The 14,652-nt window shown below is 40.2% G+C and overlaps 2 protein-coding genes across 3 annotated transcripts in view; one reads left to right on the plus strand and one right to left on the minus strand.

Moving 5' to 3' along the window:
* The first annotated feature begins 3,202 nt into the window (after window positions 1–3,202).
* Window positions 3,203–12,095, plus strand: LOC148063084 (tumor necrosis factor receptor superfamily member 5). Of its 2 annotated transcripts, XM_087813106.1 has the most exons (7): window positions 3,203–3,335; window positions 7,779–7,886; window positions 9,575–9,721; window positions 10,340–10,510; window positions 10,596–10,694; window positions 11,776–11,889; window positions 11,959–12,095. In XM_087813106.1, the coding sequence occupies exons 1-7, from the start codon at window positions 3,293–3,295 to the stop codon at window positions 12,069–12,071; spliced, it is 795 nt and encodes a 264-aa protein (XP_087669232.1). In that variant the 5' UTR covers window positions 3,203–3,292; the 3' UTR covers window positions 12,072–12,095. The 2 variants fall into 2 exon arrangements, with proteins under 2 accessions (XP_087669232.1, XP_087669231.1); XM_087813105.1 differs by having other exon boundaries at window positions 11,776–12,087.
* A 41-nt stretch (window positions 12,096–12,136) lies between these two features.
* rbp5 (retinol binding protein 1a, cellular) overlaps window positions 12,137–14,652 on the minus strand; it is an 8,681-nt gene continuing 6,165 nt past the window's right edge. The window contains exons 2-4 of the mRNA XM_087813112.1: window positions 14,015–14,199; window positions 12,376–12,477; window positions 12,137–12,290 (exon numbers count right to left, since the gene is read on the minus strand). Coding sequence (XP_087669238.1) covers window positions 12,237–12,290; window positions 12,376–12,477; window positions 14,015–14,199 — 341 coding nt within the window. The 3' untranslated portion in view covers window positions 12,137–12,236. The remainder of the gene's footprint in view (window positions 12,291–12,375; window positions 12,478–14,014; window positions 14,200–14,652) is intronic.

A 14,652-nucleotide genomic window follows, 5' to 3' on the forward strand; every position in this document is an offset into this window, starting at 1 on the left:
TTTAATTCTTTTTCATTTTAACTTTTATTTACTAAAGAATATGACGTTTGTGGAATTTTATGGATCATACGTTCATCCTTGCAGAACCACCAGATACTGGTCCAGAAGGCCTTGGCGGGTCAGTACCTTCAGGTGGACCTGAAGCAGTTCTTCAAACACTTTTGAACGCAACATCTAAGATGTTCTCACAAGTGTATCTTCATCATGATTGACTCTGAAGGTCCAGCACCTGTGGCTACAAACCAATGACCTGGTTCTGAAGGAGATGAACTAGAACTGGGTCAATAAGAACTTTTGTTCTGAGTAAAACTATCAACAGTAGAAAAAAGTATCTTTAGCTTCTGTTGATGGTTTGTTTGTTGAATCATTGTTGTGTCAATAAAATCATTGTTGTGTCAATAAAATCATTGTTGTGTCAATAAAATCATTGTTGTGTCAATAAAATCTTTGTTGTGTCAATAAAATCATTGTTGTGTCAATAAAATCTTTGTTGTGTCAATAAAATCATTGTTGTGTCAATAAAATCTTTGTTGTGTCAATAAAATCATTGTTGTGTCAATAAAATCTTTGTTGTGTCAATAAAATCATTGTTGTGTCAATAAAATCTTTGTTATGTCAATACAATCTTTGATGTGTCAATAAAATCTTTGTTGTGTCAATAAAATCATTGTTGTGTCAATAAAATCTTTGTTGTGTCAATAAAATCATTGTTGTGTCAATACAATCTTTGATGTGTCAATAAAATCTTTGTTGTGTCAATAAAATCTTTATTGTGTCAATAAAATCATTGTTGTGTCAATAAAATCTTTGTTGTGTCAATAAAATCATTGTTGTGTCAATAAAATCATCAGCTGGTTCAACTGCTGGCTCGTGGTCGACTGGAAACCTTGTATCATGGTTAGCAGTAGAAAAATCCAGCCTTCATGTTCTTCAGTGTCTGTTCTTCAGTGTCTGTTCTTCAGTGTCTGTTCTTCAGTGCTGGTTCTTCAGTGTCGGTTCTTCAGTGTCTGTTCTTCAGTGTCGGTTCTTCAGTGTCTGTTCTTCAGTGTCGGTTCTTCAGTGCTGGTTCTTCAGTGTCGGTTCTTCAGTGTCTGTTCTTCAGTGTCTGTTCTTCAGTGTCGGTTCTTCAGTGTCTGTTCTTCAGTGTCTGTTCTTCAGTGTCGGTTCTTCAGTGTCTGTTCTTCAGTGTCTGTTCTTCAGTGTCTGTTCTTCAGTGTCTGTTCTTCAGTGTCTGTTCTTCAGTGTCGGTTCTTCAGTGTCTGTTCTTCAGTGTCTGTTCTTCAGTGTCTGTTCTTCAGTGTCTGTTCTTCAGTGTCGGTTCTTCAGTGTCGGTTCTTCAGTGTCTGTTCTTCAGTGTCTGTTCTTCAGTGTCTGTTCTTCAGTGTCTGTTCTTCAGTGTCGGTTCTTCAGTGTCGGTTCTTCAGTGTCTGTTCTTCAGTGTCTGTTCTTCAGTGTCTGTTCTTCAGTGTCGGTTCTTCAGTGTCTGTTCTTCAGTGTCTGTTCTTCAGTGTCGGTTCTTCAGTGTCTGTTCTTCAGTGTCTGTTCTTCAGTGTCTGTTCTTCAGTGTCGGTTCTTCAGTGTCTGTTCTTCAGTGTCGGTTCTTCAGTGTCTGTTCTTCAGTGTCTGTTCTTCAGTGTCGGTTCTTCAGTGTCGGTTCTTCAGTGTCGGTTCTTCAGTGTCGGTTCTTCAGTGTCTGTTCTTCAGTGTCTGTTCTTCAGTGTCTGTTCTTCAGTGTCTGTTCTTCAGTGTCGGTTCTTCAGTGTCTGTTCTTCAGTGTCTGTTCTTCAGTGTCGGTTCTTCAGTGTCTTTTCTTCAGTGTCTGTTCTTCAGTGTCGGTTCTTCAGTGTCTGTTCTTCAGTGTCTGTTCTTCAGTGTCTGTTCTTCAGTGTCTGTTCTTCAGTGTCGGTTCTTCAGTGTCTTTTCTTCAGTGTCTGTTCTTCAGTGTCTTTTCTTCAGTGTCTGTTCTTCAGTGTCTGTTCTTCAGTGTCGGTTCTTCAGTGTCTGTTCTTCAGTGTCTGTTCTTCAGTGTCTTTTCTTCAGTGTCGGTTCTTCAGTGTCTGTTCTTCAGTGTCGGTTCTTCAGTGTCTTTTCTTCAGTGTCTGTTCTTCAGTGTCTTTTCTTCAGTGTCGGTTCTTCAGTGTCTGTTCTTCAGTGTCTGTTCTTCAGTGTCTGTTCTTCAGTGTCTGTTCTTCAGTGTCTGTTCTTCAGTGTCGGTTCTTCAGTGTCTGTTCTTCAGTGTCTGTTCTTCAGTGTCGGTTCTTCAGTGTCTTTTCTTCAGTGTCTGTTCTTCAGTGTCTTTTCTTCAGTGTCTGTTCTTCAGTGTCTGTTCTTCAGTGTCGGTTCTTCAGTGTCTGTTCTTCAGTGTCTGTTCTTCAGTGTCTTTTCTTCAGTGTCGGTTCTTCAGTGTCTGTTCTTCAGTGTCTTTTCTTCAGTGTCTGTTCTTCAGTGTCTTTTCTTCAGTGTCGGTTCTTCAGTGTCTGTTCTTCAGTGTCTGTTCTTCAGTGTCTGTTCTTCAGTGTCTGTTCTTCAGTGTCGGTTCTTCAGTGTCGGTTCTTCAGTGTCTGTTCTTCAGTGTCGGTTCTTCAGTGTCTGTTCTTCAGTGTCTGTTCTTCAGTGTCGGTTCTTCAGTGTCTGTTCTTCAGTGTCGGTTCTTCAGTGTCTGTTCTTCAGTGTCTGTTCTTCAGTGTCGGTTCTTCAGTGTCTGTTCTTCAGTGTCGGTTCTTCAGTGTCTGTTCTTCAGTGTCGGTTCTTCAGTGTCTGTTCTTCAGTGTCGGTTCTTCAGTGTCGGTTCTTCAGTGTCTGTTCTTCAGTGTCTGTTCTTCAGTGTCTGTTCTTCAGTGTCTGTTCTTCAGTGTCTGTTCTTCAGTGTCTGTTCTTCAGTGTCTGTTCTTCAGTGTCTGTTCTTCAGTGTCTGTTCTTCAGTGTCTGTTCTTCAGTGTCTGTTCTTTAATACAGGAAGTGTGATGAGAAGTTCTGAAGTAGAAAATCACAATAATATCATTTGGGTCTAAAAAGAACAATATAAATACAAATAAATGACTTTGTTTTATTCATTTATTTCCAACATGTTTATAAAACTTTATTTGATGACTTCAATCGTGACGTGATGAACTGACCGCACCAGAGAGACGGAGGAAACAGGAAGTGCACGTATGACTATTTCCTGTTTGAATGTGAGCGAAACAAGGAGGTAAGTGAGAGGAAAGAGTGACGTCGTGCCTGAGAGTCAGGAAGTGAGAAACCAGTCGACGGTTGAAGGTTTTCAGCTCGAAAGATACGAACTCTTAGGACCATGAGCTGCTCCTGTGATGATGTCTGTGACTCGTGTCCTGAAGGTCAGTGTGAACGACTCAAGGTCATGAGTGACTCAAGATCATGAGTGACTCAAGATGTCATGAGTGACTCAAGATGTCATGAGTGACTCAAGATGTCATGAGTGACTCAAGAGAATCATGAGTGACTCAAGAGAATCATGAGTGACTCAAGATCATGAGTGACTCAAGGTCATGAGTGACTCAAGATGTCATGAGTGACTCAAGATGTCATGAGTGACTCAAGGTCATGAGTGACTCAAGATGTCATGAGTGACTCAAAAGAATCATGAGTGACTCAAGATGTCATGAGTGACTCAAGATGTCATGAGTGACTCAAGATGTCATGAGTGACTCAAGATGTCATGAGTGACTCAAGATGTCATGAGTGACTCAGAGAATCATGAGTGACTCAAGATGTCATGAGTGACTCAAGATGTCATGAGTGACTCAAGAGAATCATGAGTGACTCAAGATGTCATGAGTGACTCAAGAGAATCATGAGTGACTCAAGAGAATCATGAGTGACTCAAGATGTCTCGAGTGACTCAAGATGTCATGAGTGACTCAAGAGAATCATGAGTGACTCAGAGAATCATGAGTGACTCAAGATGTCATGAGTGACTCAGAGAATCATGAGTGACTCAAGAGAATCATGAGTGACTCAAGATGTCATGAGTGACTCAAGATGTCATGAGTGACTCAAGATGTCATGAGTGACTCAAGATGTCATGAGTGACTCAGAGAATCATGAGTGACTCAAGATGTCATGAGTGACTCAAGATGTCATGAGTGACTCAAGATGTCATGAGTGACTCAAGATGTCATGAGTGACTCAGAGAATCATGAGTGACTCAAGATGTCATGAGTGACTCAAGATGTCATGAGTGACTCAGAGAATCATGAGTGACTCAAGAGAATCATGAGTGACTCAAGATGTCATGAGTGACTCAAGATGTCATGAGTGACTCAAGATGTCATGAGTGACTCAAGATGTCATGAGTGACTCAAGATGTCATGAGTGACTCAAGATGTCATGAGTGACTCAAGATGTCATGAGTGACTCAAGATGTCATGAGTGACTCAAGAGAATCATGAGTGACTCAAGAGAATCATGAGTGACTCAAGATGTCATGAGTGACTCAAGATGTCATGAGTGACTCAAGAGAATCATGAGTGACTCAAGAGAATCATGAGTGACTCAAGATGTCATGAGTGACTCAAGATGTCATGAGTGACTCAGAGAATCATGAGTGACTCAAGAGAATCATGAGTGACTCAAGATGTCATGAGTGACTCAAGATGTCATGAGTGACTCAAGATGTCATGAGTGACTCAAGATGTCATGAGTGACTCAAGATGTCATGAGTGACTCAGAGAATCATGAGTGACTCAGAGAATCATGAGTGACTCAAGATGTCATGAGTGACTCAGAGAATCATGAGTGACTCAGAGAATCATGAGTGACTCAAGAGAATCATGAGTGACTCAAGATGTCATGAGTGACTCAAGATGTCATGAGTGACTCAAGATGTCATGAGTGACTCAGAGAATCATGAGTGACTCAGAGAATCATGAGTGACTCAAGATGTCATGAGTGACTCAGAGAATCATGAGTGACTCAGAGAATCATGAGTGACTCAAGAGAATCATGAGTGACTCAAGAGAATCATGAGTGACTCAAGAGAATCATGAGTGACTCAAGATGTCATGAGTGACTCAAGATGTCATGAGTGACTCAAGATGTCACGAGTGACTCAAGATGTCATGAGTGACTCAAGAGAATCATGAGTGACTCAAGATGTCATGAGTGACTCAAGATGTCATGAGTGACTCAAGAGAATCATGAGTGACTCAAGATGTCATGAGTGACTCAAGAGAATCATGAGTGACTCAAGATGTCATGAGTGACTCAAGATGTCATGAGTGACTCAAGGTGTCATGAGTGACTCAAGAGAATCATGAGTGACTCAGAGAATCATGAGTGACTCAGAGAATCATGAGTGACTCAAGAGAATCATGAGTGACTCAGAGAATCATGAGTGACTCAAGAGAATCATGAGTGACTCAAGAGAATCATGAGTGACTCAAGAGAATCATGAGTGACTCAAGAGAATCATGAGTGACTCAGAGAATCATGAGTGACTCAGAGAATCATGAGTGACTCAAGAGAATCATGAGTGACTCAAGATGTCATGAGTGACTCAGAGAATCATGAGTGACTCAGAGAATCATGAGTGACTCAGAGAATCATGAGTGACTCAAGAGAATCATGAGTGACTCAAGAGAATCATGAGTGACTCAGAGAATCATGAGTGACTCAGAGAATCATGAGTGACTCAAGAGAATCATGAGTGACTCAGAGAATCATGAGTGACTCAGAGAATCATGAGTGACTCAGAGAATCATGAGTGACTCACTCTGGTTCACGGTAATAACCAGCTCAACATGTGTTATTAATTAGGTTAATATTCACTAATAACTCATAACTATGATGACGAGGAGGTTTTATCTACTGAGGTGTTGATGTTTGAGGAGGTTTACCTGCCAGGTGTCTGGCGTCCAATGAAATGTTGAGTTAATTACCACTAGTTTCATTAAACACTAGTTTCATTAAACACTAGTTTCATTAAACACTAGTTTCATTAAACACTAGTTTCATTAAACACTGGTTTCATTAAACACTAGTTTCATTAAACACTAGTTTCATTAAACACTAGTTTCATTAAACACTAGTTTCATTAAACACTAGTTTCATTAAACATTAGTTTCATTAAACACTAGTTTCATTAAACACTAGTTTCATTAAACACTAGTTTCATTAAACACTAGTTTCATTAAACATTAGTTTCATTAAACACTAGTTTCATTAAACACTAGTTTCATTAAACATTAGTTTCATTAAACACTAGTTTCATTAAACACTAGTTTCATTAAACACTAGTTTCATTAAACATTAGTTTCATTAAACACTAGTTTCATTAAACACTAGTTTCATTAAACATTAGTTTCATTAAACACTAGTTTCATTAAACACTAGTTTCATTAAACATTAGTTTCATTAAACACTAGTTTCATTAAACACTAGTTTCATTAAACATTAGTTTCATTAAACATTAGTTTCATTAAACACTAGTTTCATTAAACATTAGTTTCATTAAACATTAGTTTCATTAAACACTAGTTTCATTAAACACTAGTTTCATTAAACATTAGTTTCATTAAACATTAGTTTCATTAAACATTAGTTTCATTAAACACTAGTTTCATTAAACACTAGTTTCATTAAACACTAGTTTCATTAAACACTAGTTTCATTAAACATTAGTTTCATTAAACACTAGTTTCATTAAACATTAGTTTCATTAAACATTAGTTTCATTAAACACTAGTTTCATTAAACACTAGTTTCATTAAACATTAGTTTCATTAAACATTAGTTTCATTAAACACTAGTTTCATTAAACACTAGTTTCATTAAACATTAGTTTCATTAAACATTAGTTTCATTAAACACTAGTTTCATTAAACATTAGTTTCATTAAACATTAGTTTCATTAAACACTAGTTTCATTAAACACTAGTTTCATTAAACACTAGTTTCATTAAACATTAGTTTCACTAGTTTCATTAAACACTAGTTTCATTAAACATTAGTTTCATTAAACATTAGTTTCATTAAACACTAGTTTCATTAAACATTAGTTTCATTAAACATTAGTTTCATTAAACACTAGTTTCATTAAACACTAGTTTCATTAAACATTAGTTTCATTAAACACTAGTTTCATTAAACACTAGTTTCATTAAACATTAGTTTCATTAAACATTAGTTTCATTAAACACTAGTTTCATTAAACATTAGTTTCATTAAACACTAGTTTCATTAAACACTAGTTTCATTAAACATTAGTTTCATTAAACATTAGTTTCATTAAACACTAGTTTCATTAAACACTAGTTTCATTAAACATTAGTTTCATTAAACACTAGTTTCATTAAACACTAGTTTCATTAAACATTAGTTTCATTAAACACTAGTTTCATTAAACACTAGTTTCATTAAACACTAGTTTCATTAAACACTAGTTTCATTAAACATTAGTTTCATTAAACACTAGTTTCATTAAACACTAGTTTCATTAAACACTAGTTTCATTAAACATTAGTTTCATTAAACACTAGTTTCATTAAACATTAGTTTCATTAAACACTAGTTTCATTAAACACTAGTTTCATTAAACACTAGTTTCATTAAACACTAGTTTCATTAAACATTAGTTTCATTAAACACTAGTTTCATTAAACACTAGTTTCATTAAACACTAGTTTCATTAAACACTAGTTTCATTAAACATTAGTTTCATTAAACACTAGTTTCATTAAACACTAGTTTCATTAAACATTAGTTTCATTAAACACTAGTTTCATTAAACACTAGTTTCATTAACTAGTTCATGTGTTCAGGAACCTTCGCTGGTGCCGACAGCAAGTGTGTGGATTGTCCTCCTGGAACCTTCACGGCCTCCAACAACTGCATGAAGGCCTGTCTGTCCTGCAGACGCTGCAGCTCCCGTGAGTCTCGTGATGCGTTCAGGTGCTCGTGATGCGTTCAGGTGCTCGTGATGCGTTCAGGTGCTTGTGATGCGTTCAGATGCTCGTGATGCGTTCAGGTGCTTGTGATGCGTTCAGTTGCTTGTGATGCGTTCAGATGCTTGTGATGCGTTCAGGTGCTTGTGATGCGTTCAGGTGCTTGTGATGCGTTCAGGTGCTCGTGATGCGTTCAGGTGCTCGTGATGCGTTCAGGTGCTCGTGATGCGTTCAGGCGCTCGTGATGCGTTCAGGTGCTCGTGATGTGTTCAGGCGCTCGTGATGCGTTTAGGCTCTCATGATGCGTTCAGGCGCTCGTGATGCGTTCAGGCGCTCGTGATGCGTTCAGATGCTCGTGATGCGTTCAGGTGCTAATGATGCGTTCAGGTGCTTGTGATGCGTTCAGGCGCTAATGATGCGTTCAGGCGCTCGTGATGTGTTCAGGCGCTCGGGATGCGTTCAGGTGCTAATGATGCGTTCAGGTGCTTGTGATGCGTTCAGGCGCTCGTGATGCGTTCAGGTGCTAATGATGCGTTCAGGCGCTCGTGATGTGTTCAGGCGCTCGGAATGCGTTCAGATGCTCGTGATGCGTTCAGGTGCTAATGATGCGTTCAGATGCTCGTGATGCGTTCAGGTGCTAATGATGCGTTCAGATGCTCATGATGCGTTCAGGTGATAATGATGCGTTCAGGTGCTTGTGATGCGTTCAGGCGCTCGTGATGCTTTCAGGTGCTAATGATGCGTTCAGATGCTCATGATGCGTTCAGGTGCTAATGATGCGTTCAGGTGCTTGTGATGCGTTCAGGCGCTCGTGATGCTTTCAGGTGCTAATGATGCGTTCAGATGCTCATGATGCGTTCAGGTGCTAATGATGCGTTCAGATGCTCATGATGCGTTCAGGTGCTAATGATGCGTTCAGGTGCTTGTGATGCGTTCAGGCGCTTGTGATGCTTTCAGGTGCTAATGATGCGTTCAGATGCTCGTGATGCGTTCAGGTGCTAATGATGCGTTCAGGTGCTTGTGATGCGTTCAGGTGCTCGTGATGTGTTCAGGTGCTCGTGATGTGTTCAGGTGCTCGTGATGTGTTCAGGTGCTTGTGATGTGTTCAGGTGCTCGTGATGTGTTCAGGCGCTCGTGATGCGTTTAGGCTCTCATGATGCGTTCAGTTGCTCGTGATGCGTTCAGGTGCTCGTGATGCGTTCAGGTGCTCGTGAAGTGTTCAGGTGCTCGTGAAGTGTTCAGGTGCTTGTGATGTGTTCAGGCGCTCGTGATGCGTTTAGGCTTTCATGATGCGTTCAGTTGCTCGTGATGCGTTCAGGTGCTCGTGATGTGTTCAGGTGCTCGTGATGCGTTCAGGTGCTCGTGATGTGTTCAGGTGCTCGTGATGCGTTCAAGTGCTTCGTTTCTCCGCGACTCAACGTGGATTCGCTCGAAGACTTTCGTATCATTTCAATGTATATTTTTCATTTTTACCATAAGAACTAAAACATCAACATAATTCAAAAGAAGAAAAATAACAAAAGTAACTTCAGATAAAAACAACATTTTTAAGGTAAAAAACGTTTTATTGATCAAAGACACATTTAAACACAAAAACAAATGATTAGAAACTCAAAACAAAACAAGAAACACAGAAACGTATCGTTAATATTTTCACTGCTGACATTTCCCAGACAACCACCAGAGGACGCTAGAGGAGTGCACCGCTCGGACAGACACGGTGTGCGCATGCGTGTCCGGCTACTTCTGCGTCCAGTCAGAGTGTAAACTCTGCAGACACGTGACCCACTGCCCTGCTGGAGAAGGGGTCAAAGTTCAGTGTATGTTCATCATATGTATTTTATTATGTTTGTTTATATTTGTTAAATTATTATTTATTTATGTCGATATTTCACATGTTTTTATTATGTTTGTTTATATTTGTTAAATTATTATTTATTTATGTTGATATTTCATATGTTTTTATTATGTTTGTTTATATTTGTTAAATTATTATTTATTTATGTCGATATTTCATATGTTTTTATTATGTTTGTTTATATTTGTTAAATTATTATTTATTTATGTCGATATTTCACATGTTTTTATTATGTTTGTTTATATTTGTTAAATTATTATTTATTTATGTCAATATTTCATATGTTTTTATTATGTTTGTTTATATTTGTTAAATTATTATTTATTTATGTCAATATTTTATATGTTTTTATTATGTTTGTTTATATTTGTTAAATTAATATTTATTTATGTCGATATTTCATAAGTATTTATTATGTTTGTTTATATTTGTTAAATTAATATTTATTTATGTCAATATTTTATATGTTTTTATTATGTTTGTTTATATTTGTTAAATTACCTTAAATAATTCATAATTGAACAAATATAAACAAACATAATAAATACTTATGTTGTTATCTTGTGTTTGTTGTTCACAGCGACGCGCACCAACAACACAGTGTGTGCACCATGTGGCGCAGGAACATACAGCAACACCTCCGACTTCTCCTCGCCCTGCAGACCACACACCAGGTGCGAGGACGTGGGCCGGGTACTGACCGCTGCGGGGACGGCAACAGGAGACGCCGTCTGTGGAGACTTCAAGTCCAGTATGTGGAGCTGATTGATTGACAAGCATGTGTTGACGTGTGTGTTGAAGTGTGTTGACGTGTGTGTTGACGTGTGTGCTTCCAGTGTGTGCGTGGACGCTCCCCGCGGGCCTGTGGGTCGGTCTGGTTCTGACGCTGCTGCTGGCGCTCGTGCTCGCCTGCAGGAGACGCCGACGAGCGGCAGGTTCGTGCACAACAAACCACTTCCTGTCAGACGTCAAGGTGCATTCTGGGAAATTCCTCCGACACCTGTGACGTAATTGAAACATCTTTGATCCGATGATTCATGATTTTGAACAAATCCTTCGTGTTGATCGTCAGGATCGTCTGTTCAAAGGCACAGACAAACACAAACAAATACAAACACAAACACATTCAAACAAACACTAACACAAACAGACAAATATAAACAAACACAAACAAATAATAACAAAAACAAATATAAACACAGACAAATACAAACAAACAAAAACAAACAAACACAGACGGATACAAACAAAAACACAGACAAATACAAACAAACACAAACACAGACAAACAAAAACAAACAAACACAGACGGATACAAACAAAAACACAGACAAATACAAACAAACACAGACAAATATAAAAAAAACACAAACAAACACCAACACAGACAAATAGAAACAAACACAAACAAATACTAACATAAACAAATACAAACAAACACTAACACAAACAAATACAAACAAAAACTCAGACAAATACAAACAAAAATACAGACAAATACAGACAAATATAAACACAAACAAACACAGACAAATATAAACAAACAATAACACAAACAAATAAACAAAAACACAGACAAATACAAACCAACACAGACAAATACAAACAAATACAAACAGACAAATACAAGCAAACACAAACAAACAAACACAGATGAATACAAACAAAAACACAGGCAAATGCAAACAAACACAAACAAGCACAGACAAATATAAACAAACACAAACACCGACGCGTCACTGACTTACTGAGTTTAACGAACTCTTACTGAAGACGATCGTAATTAGTTTCGCCTTCACTTGAACTTCAGTCCATCTGGACTCGAGGACGACGACCCGGTTCTGTTGGTTCTGTTGGTTCTGTTGGTTCTGTTGGTTCTGTTGGTTCTGTTGGTTCTGTTGGTTCTGTTGGTTCTGTTGAACTGAAGACACGAACGAACGACGAGAATATTTGTGAAACAAAAGTATTTCTGTCGATCAAACGTGTTTCTTTTGTTCATGTTTTCTTCTGGCACAGGCGGCACAGAAGTTCTGGCCCAGTTGGTGGAGGCGGTTCCGGTGGCGCCGCAGGTCTGGACCTCCTGCCAGGAGAGCTGCGAGGACAGCGTCAAGGTTCCGCTCTTTGACCCGGGTGACCCCAACACTTCAGTCTCCGAGCACGAGCGCTTCCGTTCAGGTGGTCATAATGTTTTGGTTTCAGTGGTGACCTCTGGTGACCTCAGGGCAGAGCTGGACCCTGGAGCCACGACAGGAAGTCTGGTTCTACCCAGGATGACGTCAGAACCTCTGGAGGACGAGTGGAAGGATTCCTGACCCTGGACTGACACCGTGTGGACACGCGGAGAACTGCACATCATTTAGTGCTTAAGAAAACCATGTTTTTGATTCTTTCAAAGTATTTATTGTTATTAGTAATAAAGAGATTCAACGATCGATTAACGATCAAAGTTCATTTGTCACGTCAGTCACTTCCTGCTTCTACTGGCTCTTCTTGAAGACCTGCTTCGCCACGACTCCCTGAACCCTCATCTCCTGCAGAGAGAAGACATCAGAGCACGACCCTCGACCCCCGACCCTCGACCCTCGACCCTCACCCCTGACTAATAATCAAACTCACCAGGTGGAGATGGTCGTCTTCCAGCCAGCTAGTCCAGCCCCGCCCCTCTTTCTCGCCCCTCTGGACACAAACAAGCGTGTCTCCGTCCCAGCTCACCGTGGTCTGCAGACATGAGTCATTAGCATGTTAGCATCGGGGCTATTATTAGCAAGAGAGTCATTAGCATGTTAGCATCGGGGTTATTATTAGCAAGAGAGTCATTAGCATGTTAGCATCGGGGTTATTATTAGCAAGAGAGTCATTAGCATGTTAGCATCGGGGTTTTGAGCACAATAGTCATTAGCAAGTTAGCATCAGGGTTATTATTAGCAAGAGAGTCATTAGCATGTTAGCATCGGGGTTTTGAGCACAAGAGTCATTAGCAAGTTAGCATCAGGGTTATTATTAGCAAGAGAGTCATTAGCATGTTAGCATCGGGGTTTTGAGCACAAGAGTCATTAGCATGTTAGCATCAGGGTTTTTAGCAAGAGAGTCATTAGCATGTTAGCATCGGGGTTTTGAGCACAAGAGTCATTAGCATGTTAGCATCAGGGTTATTATTAGCAAGAGAGTCATTAGCATGTTAGCATCGGGGTTTTGAGCACAAGAGTCATTAGCATGTTAGCATCAGGGTTTTTAGCAATAGAGTAATTAGCACAAGAGTCATTAGCATGTTAGCATCGGGGTTTTGAGCACAAGAGTCATTAGCATGTTAGCATCAGGGTTTTTAGCAAGAGAGTAATTAGCACAAGAGTCATTAGCATGCCATGCAGTGAGCTCTGAGCTTTAGACCAAACTAATCGCTGCATCTTCTCCTATAGTCCCTGATTCAAAAGAAAAAGATCTTTGTTGACAAACACACACACACACGCACACGCAGGTACACACAGACACGCAGGTACACACAGACACACACACACACACACGCACACGCACACGCACGTACACACGCAGGTACACACAGAGACACACACACACACACACGCACACACGCAGGTACACACAGAGACACACACACACACGCACACGCGCACACACACACACACACGCAGGTACACACAGAGACACACACACACACACAGGTACACAGACACACACACGCAGGTACACAGAGACACACACACACACACACGCGCACACACACACACGCAGGTACACACAGAGACACACACACACACAGGTACACAGAGACACACACACACACACACACACACCCCCACACACGCACACACAGGTACACACAGGTACACAGAGACACACACACACACAGGTACACAGAGACACACACACACACACACACACACAGAGACACACACACACGCAGGTACACAGAGACACACACGCACACACACACACACACGCACACACACACACAGGTACACACAGAGACACACACACGCGCAGGTACACAGAGACACACACACACGCACACACACACACAGGTACACACAGAGACACACACACGCGCACACACACGCACACACACACACACAGAGACACACAGAGACACACACACACGCGCACACGCAGGTACACACAGAGACACACGCACACGCACACGCACAGACACACGCAGGTACACACAGAGACACACACACACACGCGCACACACACACACACACGCAGGTACACACAGAGACACACACACACACACACACACCTGACACTTGCGTCCATCAACAGGTCCCAGGTCTTCAGTGAATTCTTCTCCGATCATGAAGTCCATGTCAAAGTTCCTGAAGGTGGTGATGGTTCGAATCTTCATGTGACCAGAGTCAGGATCGTGAGTCACGTCTTTGCTGGGCCTCAACAGACACACGATCTTCCTCAGAGCGATGTTGATGTCTGAGGGCAGAGATGTGACATCATGACATCATCATGACATCATCATCATGACATCATCATGACATCATCATCATGACATCATCAACCATCACATCATCATCCATGACATCATCATGACATCATCAACCATGACATCATCCATGACATCATCATGACATCATCAACCATGACATCATCATGACATCATCATGACATCATCATGACATCATCCATGACATCATCATGACATCATCATGACATCATCAACCATGACATCATCATCCATGACATCATCAACCATGACATCATCATGACATCATCAACCATGACATCATCATGACATCATCAACCATGACATCATCATGACATCATCAACCATGACATCATCATGACATCATCAACCATCACATCATCATGACATCATCATCCATGACATCATCAACCATGACATCATCAACCATCACATCATCATGA

This window comes from Callionymus lyra, chromosome 17 (genome assembly GCF_982586985.1).
Source record: "Callionymus lyra chromosome 17, fCalLyr1.hap1.1, whole genome shotgun sequence".
In the NCBI taxonomy this organism is placed as follows: domain Eukaryota; kingdom Metazoa; phylum Chordata; class Actinopteri; order Syngnathiformes; family Callionymidae; genus Callionymus; species Callionymus lyra.